The sequence below is a fragment of the Geotrypetes seraphini genome, chromosome 1, assembly GCF_902459505.1.
Source record: "Geotrypetes seraphini chromosome 1, aGeoSer1.1, whole genome shotgun sequence".
Lineage (NCBI taxonomy): Eukaryota > Metazoa > Chordata > Amphibia > Gymnophiona > Dermophiidae > Geotrypetes > Geotrypetes seraphini.
The window spans coordinates 259,306,058-259,318,634 of NC_047084.1; the positions used below are offsets into that span (position 1 = coordinate 259,306,058).

At 42.1% G+C, this 12,577-nt stretch overlaps 1 protein-coding gene across 4 annotated transcripts in view; it reads right to left on the reverse strand.

Moving 5' to 3' along the window:
- ACOX3 (acyl-CoA oxidase 3, pristanoyl) overlaps nucleotides 1–12,577 on the reverse strand; it is a 158,159-nt gene that overhangs the window by 137,398 nt on the left and 8,184 nt on the right. For all 4 annotated transcript variants that reach the window (XM_033950119.1, XM_033950109.1, XM_033950138.1 and 1 more), the window contains exons 2-4: nucleotides 10,355–10,558; nucleotides 5,383–5,616; nucleotides 1,146–1,220 (exon numbers count right to left, since the gene is read on the reverse strand). In XM_033950119.1, the coding sequence (XP_033806010.1) occupies nucleotides 1,146–1,220; nucleotides 5,383–5,616; nucleotides 10,355–10,525 (480 nt within the window). In that variant the 5' untranslated portion in view covers nucleotides 10,526–10,558. The remainder of the gene's footprint in view (nucleotides 1–1,145; nucleotides 1,221–5,382; nucleotides 5,617–10,354; nucleotides 10,559–12,577) is intronic.

Here is a 12,577-nt window from a genome sequence, read left to right on the forward strand (position 1 = left end):
TGGAATACTATCTTTGGATTTATTCAGAAAATATTTGATAGAGACATTACATTATTCCACTGACACAATTCCCCTTTTAAATAAGATTTATTAATTGCCAGTTTCTATAAGAAGAAGTTAGGGAGATATGGAAGGAGAGCATACTCCTGATAAACAACTGGATGCAAGTAACATTTCAGCAATTTGGGAAGGGTCTATTATGGAAAATAATGAGAGATCTACTCTGCTTGTGTCATTTGTATTTGAAAAGGACTTTATTGCAGTCTTGTGACTTTATTGTTGACATTCACAAGCTCTCATTTGTGGACAAAGGATATGAGTTTACCTAGATGTCTCCAAGACAACTCAGAATAGAAGAAAGCTTTTTCTCATTATGAGACAGAAAACTAGAGATCTAGGAGCAACTCTTGCTATCATACACCTGTAAATGCTTGGTTAGATTTACTGGGACAAAATATGTTTTGTTTTTAAACTAGATCAGTTTAGAGCCTTTCTGGACTGGAAAATGATCGTACAAGAATGATTTATGTTGGGTATTATAAGGGAGATATAAATATATGAAGCCTTAAGATATTTAATTTTTCCTTTTTGGATTTCCCATCCTCATTTCTCCACCCCCTTTTCCTTCCCCTCATTTGTGGACTAATGAAAAGTAAAACTTTTTCTTCTTGGATTTATGAGCGTTTCCCCCAAAAGTATATCTCTGTGTTTCTGTATCAAGGGTTTATCTTGTATTGAGCATTCTAAATATATTAAAATTTAAAAATGACTATTATAAAACATTTCAGCAGCTCTAGGAAGAAAATCAGTCTATCCAAAATATAATTTTATACATGGCTTCAGCTTCAATATGCCTTAAAACAGTGTAATATAGACCCTGCAAATCTCACTGAGGAATGGCCGTTAGAAAATACTGTCTGTAAAAAACTGTAGTCTTTGATTTTGACATTCATTGATGTTTAAATAGTTTTTCCATTTGTTTTCCTGGCGCTGTCTTATATATTTTTTTTCTGTGTACAAGCACCTGTCTCCCCCCTCTTTTTTTTTATCCTAATAACACTGTAAAATTTTTCATTGGCGCATGTGCACAGCTCACAGCAAAAGACAAACAAACAAACAGACAGACTATTTCAATAAATACTTACCTCCATTGTCTTTACTTGCTCCACAAACTTGCTGTGCCTTTCAGATCCAGTACTGGCAACAGTATTAGTGAAAACCTGAAAATAGATCAGAAGTGTTATATGTTACAAAAAGGTAACACTAATGTAAAGGGTCTTTTTACTAAGCTGCGATAAAAAGTGGCCATTGCGTTATGTGCTAGCTGATTGTCTATTTTTTTGTATTAATGTTCAATGTTCCAAAGCTTAATAGGGAGTAAACAAAGCAGACTGGGAAAAATGCTCAACTATCAAAACAAAGGAATATTCCCAGAAGCAAAAATTCTCATTTCACAGTATCTGTGCCCACAAGGTTAGAATATGATATATACCCAGAGACCTGTCAAGGGGACGAACTCCCCGAAATGGGTCTCACTTCCAATCATAGCATATATTATTAATCTTGTAAAAACTAGACTTAGACTTCAGTATGTTTGCATCAATTTCAAATGAGAAATGGCATGAAAAGATTAATCTTCTAAGTTTGTAACATATCATAGGAAAAACAGGTTTTGTCAAACTGCAAAATACTCATTGACGGCTTCAATGACTTAATGAACTGTGTAGCACCATCTCATGGAAATTTACCAAACTTTTCAAACCACCTTTGTATTTATTAGTCTTAATATACTACTTTAGTGGCTTAAACAGAGCATTACAGTACTCCCCTGATATTTGCGGGGGTTCCGTTCCAGGAACTCCCGCAAATGTTGAAAAACTGCGAATACGGTTTTTAGCGGGGGAGACAGGAGAGGGCAGACGGAGAGGCAGGAGAGAGCAGCCAGAGCACCGGCGAGTGAAGAAAATCACTCATGGTATGCTCCTACTGCCTCTTTCTGCACAAAAGTCGGGCCTCACCAATCAGGAGCTCCTTATTGGTGAGGCCCGGCTTTAATGCAGGAAGAGGCGGTCGTAGCATACTGCGAGTGATTTCTTTCACTCACCAGCACTCCGGCTGCCCTCTCCTGCCCAGTCATTTGCGGTCGGAAAATACCGCGAATGACCGGGACCGCGATTTGCCGAACACGAATGACCGGGGGAGCATTGTATAAAAAAAGTTTTTTAAAAGGCTGCCAGAAGAACTCGTTTGCCAAAAACAGTGTCCCGACATGCTTGAACATCCCCCGATAGTGACACACAAAGGAATGCAGAGAAGACCAAACTGCAGCCTTACAGATATCCACCAGGGGCACATGAGAACTTTCCACCCAGGATGCCGCTTGACCCCATGTGGAATGAGCCTTGAGAAAGTCCAGAACTATCTTCTGCTGAAGAAGGTACATCAAAGTGATAGCCTCTTTGATCCATCGTGTAATCGAAGCCTTAGAGGCACCTTCCCCCTTACGATCTGACTGTCAGAACTCCTGAGTCCTTTTCATGTAAGTGCGAAAGACCCTGCGGATCGCCAATTTGCGAAGCTGCCTCTGCTCCAAAGTACCCTCTCGATTATCCAAAACTGGAAGGGCAACTGATTAACATGACAGGGGGAAATGACTTTTGGAAGAAAGGAAGGAACAGACTGCAGCACCATACACTCCCTCGAAATTTCCAAGAAGGGAACTCTACAAGAAAAGGCTTGCCATTCTGACACAAGTCTTGCAGAAGTAATGGTTACAAGAAATACTGCCTTCAAAGTAAGATCTTTCAACGTGCTGGAACTCAGAGGCTCAAAGGGAAAAAAATTAATGAACGAAAGGCTTCCCTTCAGAACGGCACTAATAAAACTCAATGGCTCTGCCTCAGGTTTTTTTTAAAAAACTTTAAGTTTTAAAGGAGCAGACCTCACTGGCTCCCCAAGCTGTAGTCAGTGCTCAAAGGCAAGGCGTACAGCTGAGGCACCTATAAATAAAAATTGGGGAGGTGAGGGAATGGTGGAGGGACTCTGCCTCTTGAGTATGACACCCCCCAGATTTAACAGGCCCTCCGCAGGATCCAAGTTCAATCCAGACAAAAAAAGACCAGAAAAGGCCCCTGCCTATCCTCTCCAACAGTCCTTAAGGCAAAGCCTAAAAAATAGAACAGAAATGCACAGGCTTACCACTTCTACCTGCTGGAGACTGAGAACAAACTGATTCTAAGAAGGACTGTATAGCCCACTTGCAACTGCTGATAGAATTCAGTGTTCTTAGTCTCCACCTGCTGGTAGAGGAGCATAAACCCATCTCTCTCTGCCGGTCTGGAAAGATGCTAAGAAAGAGGTTTTTTTCTTGAAGGAACCTGACCTGTGTTTATAGTTAAAAGGGAAAAAATTTATTTTCCCCAGCCTAACCAGGAGGGACATCATACCCAAGCAACCAGAGGTGCTAGAAGAGATAAGCTTGGAGATTAATGAGACAGAGAATCCCACTTTTTTGAGTTTATGAGGAGGAAGAGATTGAACTCATTCATGGATAGTGAACTGGTCGGGACAATTTATTTTTGCTGTTTAAATTTCATTTCATTAATTATAGTCATACTGGCTATTAAAACTTTTCTAAGAATGCTTTGATTTCATTCATCATGTGATCAATAGAGAAATCCTAGAGGGAGATTATTTGCTTTCTTCCATGGTAGCTGCAACAAAGTCTTTCACCCTGTGGGTTAAAAGGAGAAAGATTGAAAAAAAGACTTTGCTAAGATTTATTTTATTTAGATTTATTTATTTGAAATAAAAAACATCTGACAAAGACTCTAAACTGTATTGCTTGCACCAGGACTGCTTGAAATGCTGAAACTGGTTGTTTTTGTTTAAATTAAGAATATAAATTTGCAAATATGGAGTCAGGTTAAAGCCTAGCTGAAAATGAGAATTGTGATTGACCTTTCGAAAACTCGGCTGCAACAGAACTTCAGAAGGAAAATCTGCTGGGAATATACATAGTTTTAATTCTCCTAATGTTAATGTTGTCATGAATACTGAATATCCTTCTCTCCACTGAACTAGTGTAATTAGAAAGACAAGGAGTATTGTTCAGAATGCTGTGAAGACCTACAGAACCGATAAAATAGTTAAGGGCTGTGGAAGATTCCAAAGTCTCTTTTATAGAGAATCAGGGTAAAGACAATAGGAGCTTTCCTTTATTGCATATGTTTATCCACAACTGCAGTTCTGGAGTTTGCCATCTGACCTTCTATTCTAATGACCTACCAAAATTCCCCAGCGTCATCATTTAACCTGAGCAAAGCCATTATTTTTTCTTTGAACAATATGCACAACTCCTTGCCTGATGGGGCAGCCTTGAGTATAACCAGGAGGTCAAGACTAAGCTAAACATAATGAAGCAGAGTTGAGATAATCAGCAGCCACAAGTTAAAGCCTGCTGTGTCAAAGACTGTACTTTATTTACAATCCCACCAGGTAGCACTGTTCTGCTTTAGGGGCTGAAATATCATGCGTTAGAAACTGCCCAGAATCTAAGGACTATATTCACTAAAGTAAGCGATTGTCGCTAAACCTGTTTTCACAGGTTTAGTGATGATTGCTACTAACTGACCCGATTCACTAAATGGGCTACTGCGTGTTTTTCCCCTCGCATCGCCCATTTTCCGATCTGATACAACCCATCCAAATTAGTAAAACCCCATGCAAAATAGCCAAACAATTGATTCACTTACATCACTTGGCTATGTAGCATCGGGTTTTACCGATTCTAAAAGCTGATTGCTGTTACCGACAGGTCTGCCTGGGGTTTTTTTTTCAATGGCACAGATATTTTGCATATATTACACACACAAAATATTTGTCTCATTTAAAAAAATCTCCCACTGCAAAAATCTCCCCCCACTGTCGCAGGTCCTCCCCCAACAATCATGCCCCTCCCAACAAATGTGGAGGCCCACCCAAACCTAAAACAAATGGCAGGAGGGATGCCCACTCCCTCCTGCCACCGGAGGCCCACTCCAGGTCCTGTGGACCTACGGGGGATCCCCACGGGAGTCTCGTGGACCTAGAGAGGATCCCTGCAGAAGTCCCGTGGGATTTCCGTAATCCCTGTTCACGTGCAGACCTCTAGTATGAAGATAAAATGCCCTCTATTATTATACTACATAAAGTCCTGTTTCAGAATTCTGCTGCATTTTGTTCTTATGTTAAAATGAGCTCATTCTCAATAGGCAGAACCTAAGGGTCAACAGGAAATCAGGCACTAATAGAACATTTAATTCAGATCAGAAATTCCTGGGGAAAATAACAGGTCTTAAGTGTATAGTTTAGCCTGTGAACTTTTTTTATTATAATACTCACCTGACAATTTAGCAAGTATTTTACAACCAAAGACATATCATACATGGCTAAGCAGTTAAACAGCATCAGGAGTTTTAGTGGCTGATCCATTGTTTCATCCATTGTCAGAAAATCATATTCCATGATTCTTTTGCATCGCAGGAACGTGAGCTCACGCTGTCTCTCCAAGGAAAGGTCTCCATCAGAATGATGAGCAAAAAGAGGATCATTTTCTAAAGCTGTGAAGATTGTTTTCTGGATTAGAACACAAAAAAAGAGCAGACGACCCAGCAAGATTAATTATTTAATGAAAAATATGCTCAAAAATACCCCCTAGTTTTACAGAGTTTTAAAAACAGGAATATGAAACATAATTGTTGCAGTTGTTTGGGTCTTGATGCATCTGGTAGGTAGAACTAGCATTTCAGCCACAGTATGATGGCTGAAATGTCAGTTCTTTCTACCTAGATGAGGCGAGACCCGGACAACTACAATTATGACGCCAGCCATGGAAGCCTAGGAAAACACAAGAATATGAAACAGTTTCCAAACATGAGAGGATTGCAGTAAGTGACTTTGAAAATTATTGTTCTACTTGAAAGTGGAGTGATTATTTTGACTTTCAAAAGTATATAAACTCAAGACCTTTCAGATTATCTGTACCCTTCGCTTCTGCTGCCAACTCCAGACTCCATCCCTTCTATCTTGCTGCACCGTATGCCTGGAACAGACTATCTGAGTCAGTACATAAGCTCCATCTCTGGCAGTATTCAAATCTAGGCTTAAAACTCACTTTTTTGGGACTGCTTTTAACTTGCTTGTAAAGTACCCATGTCTGTTTTATCATTCCCTCCATGAGAAATTCTCTGACCTCTATTTGCCCTGTTTGTCTGTTTTGATTAGCCCTATCAACAGGTTAAACACACCTCACATAAAAGGCATTCAAAAGCTGCCTACCCTTTAGATCAGCCTAGGCAAACCCCGCTTAGCAAGCAGTAGGATAATTTTTGCCCTGACCACTGAGGGAGCCAGAGAGGGAAAACCTGCCAACACTGCAGCTAGGTTTGGGTGTGGCCCAAACAGACAGAAAAAAGCATACACAGTCTAGCAAAGGCAGTGGAGGAGCAGTGCTTGAAAAGAACTCTTCAGTCCAAGTTCCAGGCCCGGGAAGGAAAGCCCACGGAATAGGTCAATGCTGAGGATTCCCAAACTGCAAGCCTAGAACCGGTGGAAGAAAGGATGGACTGCCCAGAGCCGGTGTTTGTCCCTGAGCCATTTTCTGAACCAGTAGAGGTCATGGAAATAAACTGCTGTGAAAGGGGCAAATAGCCATTTTGTGGCATTTTTTTTTTCTTTTTCTGCTTAGAAGAAAAGCCAAACCCACAGCCTAGTTTTTTGTTTCTTGTGGGATTTACCAGAGCCCTGAAGAGAATTTTGCAAGTAAGGCCTAGTGTGTTGCTAGCAATACTGTTTTGTTGGGTTTTTTTTGTTGTTGTGCTAGCAAAAGAACTGCTTCTTGTGAAAAGATTTTGTACCGCTGTTTGTGTGCCAATTACCAGCACTGCTGTAATAAGAAGTACTGTGGAGAGATAGGCTGGGGGATGTATGCTGCAACATCCGGGTGGGATATTTTTGTGGGCCTTCTCTTCCCCTATTGTTAGGAGACGGGATGAACAAAGCTACACAGCAGCCTATGCCTAAGGTGACCATACGTCCCGTTTTCGGATCCCCTGTCCCGTTGTCCCCACACACAGCTTCGGGACATCCAAAATGTCCCGTTTTCAGAGACAGCGTCCGGAAGCTGTGCGCGGGGACAATGGGACAGGCGATCACTTCCTGTCCCTCCCCTGCCGCACCAAAAAAAAAAAAAGCCTCCCTCCAGGGCCGATTTAGGTCCACCGCCGCTGCTCCTCTGCTGCCACTACTTGAACCTGGAAGCCTTCTTCCCGATGTCAATTCTGACATCGGAGAGGACGTTCTGGGCCAGCCAATCGCTGCCTGGCTGGCCCGGAACGTCCTCTCCAACGTCAGAATTGACGTCGGAAAGGCTTCCGGGTTCAAGTAGTTTGCAGCAGAGGAGCAGCGGCGGTGGACCTAAATCGGGCCTGGAGGGAGGCTTTTGTTTTCCGCGGTGGGGGGGGGAGGAGGTAGGCAGGCAGGCTGGCTCTGGGGGAGGGAGGGAGGTAGGCAGGTTTTGGGGGAGGTAGGCAGGCAGGCAGGCTGGCTGGCTGGCTGGCTCTGGGGGAGGGAAGTAGGTAGGCAGGCAGGCTTTGGGGGAGGTAGGCAGGCAGGCAGGCTTTGGGGGAGGCAGGCCGGCAGGCTTTTTGGGAGGGGGTGGGACAAAGGCTTGAAATAGCGAGGGGACATAGGAAGGAGGGATGAAGGAAGGAGAGAAAACGGCAGAGAAGGGGGGGGGTTGTAAGTAGAAGAAAGACTAGAGAGATTGGGGCGGGACTGAATATTAATAGATGTCCCGTTTTGATGAAAAAAATAAATGGTCACGTTACCTATGCCCCACTGTGGCTCTAGGCAGACAGGTATCAAAACAGTGATTGGTTTTTTTCCACAAAGAAGTTTTCTTTTGTTGGATTATATTTGAGAGATTGATAAAGAGACTTGTAATTTGTTTGTAGCAAGGACAGGAGTCTTGCAGGGCTGAGGCCCGTGGGCCAGCCCCACAACCCAAAAGGGGAACTTTGGACAAACTGGAGATTGTTTGTTTGAACTGTTTGTTTACTCCTGGTTAGGAGAGTATTGCTGGCCTAATCCTGACAGAAAGAGTTATAAGAAAGTATTCTACTTACCTGTGGATATTCTGCTTTCGGATGGACATTCTAATAAACCACACAATTTTTGTTTTGTGTAAATAGAGTGTTCAAGTGTGGTTTAATATTATATGACTTTGTTTTGCCTGAAGGGTCACTCACCTATTAGAGTGTCACGCAGTGAACTGTCTTATTACCCTGCCCACGTCCTCGCTACCCAGCGGCAAACGGGAGGGTGACAATATATATATATATATATAGCCACTGGGTAGTGAGGATGCAGGCAGGGTAATAAGACATATATAGTAGGATCAGAAATTAATACAGTTGTTGCCTGTAATAGTCCTACATTGCATTCTCCATATCACACACAAGTAATAATATGTCATTAAGGGGAAATTCATCAAAAGGTGCTAAGCGTATTAGTGCACACTAACTGCTAAAGACGCCCATAGGAATATCGTGGGCATCTTTAGCAGTTAGTGTGTGCTATTGCACTCGGTGCCTTTTCATGAGTTCCCCTCTAAATCATGGTGAAATAAATGGGTAACAACTGCAGGATTTTACAACTCTCCAGTGTCTGAATACAACAGTGTAATAAATCCTATGGACTTTTGACTTGCATTGCTAAGACTGAGAAACTACAGATTCCTAGTTATGGCAACACACCATGGCATCCCCCTTCCCATCTCGGGGCCATTATCTCAAAAGGGCCACACAGCCCTGTAAAAGTCCTCAGGCCCCCTACCCAAAATCCATGGTAGGGGGGGCAGGGACAGCAAGCTATAAAACAATTAAATTTGTATATGTGGGGGGGGGGGGCGTCCTCAGTCTCACAGCCCGCAATGGGGAGTCACCCCTAGTGCTTGGCTGTCGCCAACAAACAGGTGTTATATGTGAAACATCCTGGGACACCCCACTTTTTTTAATGTGTGAAGTGCACTAAACCAAAAGTGCTAAATGTGCCAAAAGCAAACAATCAAGTATAAGATCATCAATCATAAATAAAGTTCAAGCCATCTCCGCCCTCCGACCCTAGGGTACATAGTGGCCAAAGCCCATCCAAGCCAAAACTCCCAAGTCAAAAAGATGGATACAGTGTACTGCTTCCAGTTAAGCAGAGTACTTAGCTCTCCCGATGAAATAAGGGATAGAGTCCAAAAAGCTCCTAATGTCCAATGGGGCTCCGTTTATAACTACCACAACATACTTTCTGCCTTAAAGTACCATTAATTTATTTAGAGGCCCTTTTACAAAAGCTTAGGGTCTGTTAAATGTTAAGAAGCCCATAGATATAAAGCTTTAGTAAAAGAGCCCCACAATTAATTGGATTTATTCACTGTCTTGTCACATAGAATGACCTTCCTGTGTTAGTGCATCTTGCTCTCTCTGGCCATATCCAACTTGACTAAAATGCCACCGTTTTAGATTTAGGTTGATTTTAAATTCAAACAACCCTGACACTCCTGGATCTTAGCCTTCTAATTTCAATCATGCTTGCTGCAACAAGTTAAGTTATTACTAGAGATTTGGCTCCTCTGTGTATACAACTTTATATAATAGAACTGCTCAGTGCTGTTTACATCTATTGGCGCTATGAAAATGCTTAGCAATGCACTACTTGCAAGATTTGATTCTACTACTACTAATTATCATTTCTATAGTAATGAAAGGCATAAGCAATGCTGTACATTTAATATTCAATAGACAGTTCCTGCTCAGAAGAGCTTACAATCTAATTTGGACAGATAGGGCTTCTGAGGATTGGGGCATTTCTAGTAGAAGGAATGATACAGTAGGTATAGGTATCTGATAGTGAGCGGAGGCTAAGAGCTGAAAGAAGCGGGCTATTAGATTGGATTTGATTAATGCTAGAAATGGAGCATGACATATTGAATCTGGCAGCCTGTTCCAGGCATACGGCGCGGCAAAAAAGAAGGGACAGAGTCTGGAGTTGGCAGTGGAGGTAAAGGAAACAGATAAGAGGGAGAAATTCAGACAGACATTTCAACCAGGAATTTACAATCCCTATTCTTTATAGATACTTTCTTGTACAGTTGTGCTGATGTCTTTCTTATAACCCAATTTCATTTAAAATTACGTTTTAATGTACTGGAGAAAAATCAATTGAGGTCAGATTTACTGGTCTCCAAACCATCTGAGGGCTTCTACACAGTAGCTGCTGAAACAATGAAACTGTCAAATTGGCCAACTATCCATACACCCACCTTGAAAAGGATAACATCTTCTCCATCCAGAAACAGTGCAAGCTCCTTCCAGCAGAAAGAAGACTTTTCTCTGTACACAGATAGTGGTCCTTTGGGGAGATCTGGGAGCAAAAGATCCAGAGGGTTTTGCTCATGACTGGTTCCTTTTGCACTGGTTGTAGAAGGTGCCATGTTGGAGCAACATATATTCTACTGCTTCTCTACCTGAGTACAATAACAAAAGTTAAACCTCTTTATGTTTTCTGTTTTTAATACATAGTCCCTATTTGTATCCTTAAAATAAAAGGCCCAATATTCAAAGAAAGAGCCAAGCTCCTAAATTTGGTGACCTATTCAGACAAACAGGAGTTTAAGTTTTCAACTGAAAATTCATCTTAATTTAGGTGCTTAAATTATGCTTATAAATTTAGGACTGCCATTCATTTGCCTAGATTTGACATATATTTTTGAGTCTAGTGCTAAATTTCACAAAAATATTAACTACTGAGGTATGGAGGCAAAAAGGTGTGCACCACGGAGAAGCAGAGAGTTCACTGCTTAACAGCTGGCCCCTGAATCAGGTTTTTGGGGTCCTGAGGGAGCGGTAGTTATGCCGCGAAATGGGCAAAACACAGGAGCTGACTAACCCAAAAGAGGAGGATAAATGGATTGCAGCACAGGAGAAGAAAATAAAGTTTGAAGCATAGGGAAAGGAAATGAAGACAAAAAAATACCAGGACCTAAATTGCACATACACTAATGCAAGGAGCCTAAGAAACAAAATGGGGTAATTAGAAGTCATGGCCAAAACTGAGAACATAGACATCATTGGGGTCTCTGAAACATGATGGAATGAAGAAAACAAATGGGATACAGCACTGCCGGGGTACAAACTCTATCGCCAGGACAGGTCAGGTCAGAAAGGAGGAGGAATAGCTCTATACATAAAGGAAAGCATACACTCGACCAGAGTGGACACAGCAGCGATGACCAACAATTTGGAATTGTTATGGGTTAAAATACAGGGAAGGAAAGGGCCCGAGATAAAGATGGGCCTGTACTATCGTCCACTTGGGCAAACCGAAGCTATCGATGAAAAAATGGAAGCCGAGATGAAGCGAGAATGCAAAAGCGGTAACACGATTATTATGGGAGACTTCAACTATCCCGGGATAAACTGGAGTCTTGGAAGATCAAAATGCGCTAGAGAGACCGGATTCCTGGAGGCTATACAAGATTGCTTCATGGATCAACTTGTCAGAGAACCAACGAGAGGGAATGCCACTCTGGATCTAATCCTAAGTGGGTTAAGAGGACCTGTGAAGGAAGTGGAATTAATGGGACCATTGGGAAACAGCGATCACAATATGATCAAGTTCAAAGTTGAAGTAGGAATACCGAAGGGAAAGAGGACCACAGCGACAACTTTTAACTTCAAGAAAGGAAATTATGAAGCGATGAGGGTAATGGTAAGGAAGAAACTTAGGAACACCTCAAAGAAATGGCAGACTGTAGAGCAAGCCTGGTCTTTATTCAAGGACACGGTGATCGAGGCGCAAAATCTGCATATCCCAAGATTCAGAAAAGGGTGCAAAAAGAATCGAACAAAAGACCCGGCGTGGATAACCAAAGAAGTGAAGAAAGCGATAGGTGACAAGAAGAATTCATTCAGGAAATGGAAAAAGGGCAAAACTGAGGAGAACTGGAACGAGCACAGGAAGTATTCAAAAGAATGTGTGGTTAGAAAAGCCAAAAGAGAATATGAAGAAAGGCTAGCCAAGGAAGCACTAAATTTCAAACCGTTCTTCAGATAGGTTAAAGGGAAGCAGCCGGCTAGGGAGGAGGTGGGACCGCTGGATGATGGAGACAGGAAGGGAGTGGTGAAGGAGGAGAAAGAAGTGGCGGAAAGACTAAACATGTTCTTTTCGCCTGTATTTACAAAAGAGGACATATCCAACATACCGGAACCTAAGCAAATCTTCAAAGGAGACCAAACAGATAAATTAACATTCATGGAAGTAAGCCTTGAAGATGTACGCAGGCAGTTAGAAAAATTAAAAACTGACAAATCGCTGGGCCCGGACGGAATCCACCCAATGGTTCTGAAAGAACTAAAAGGAGGAAATAACTGAACTACTACAGCAAGTTTGCAATCTATCCCTGAAAACAGGAGTGATCCCGGAGGAATGTTTCGCCCATCTTTAAAAAGGGATCAAGAGGTGACCCGGGGAACTACAGACCGGC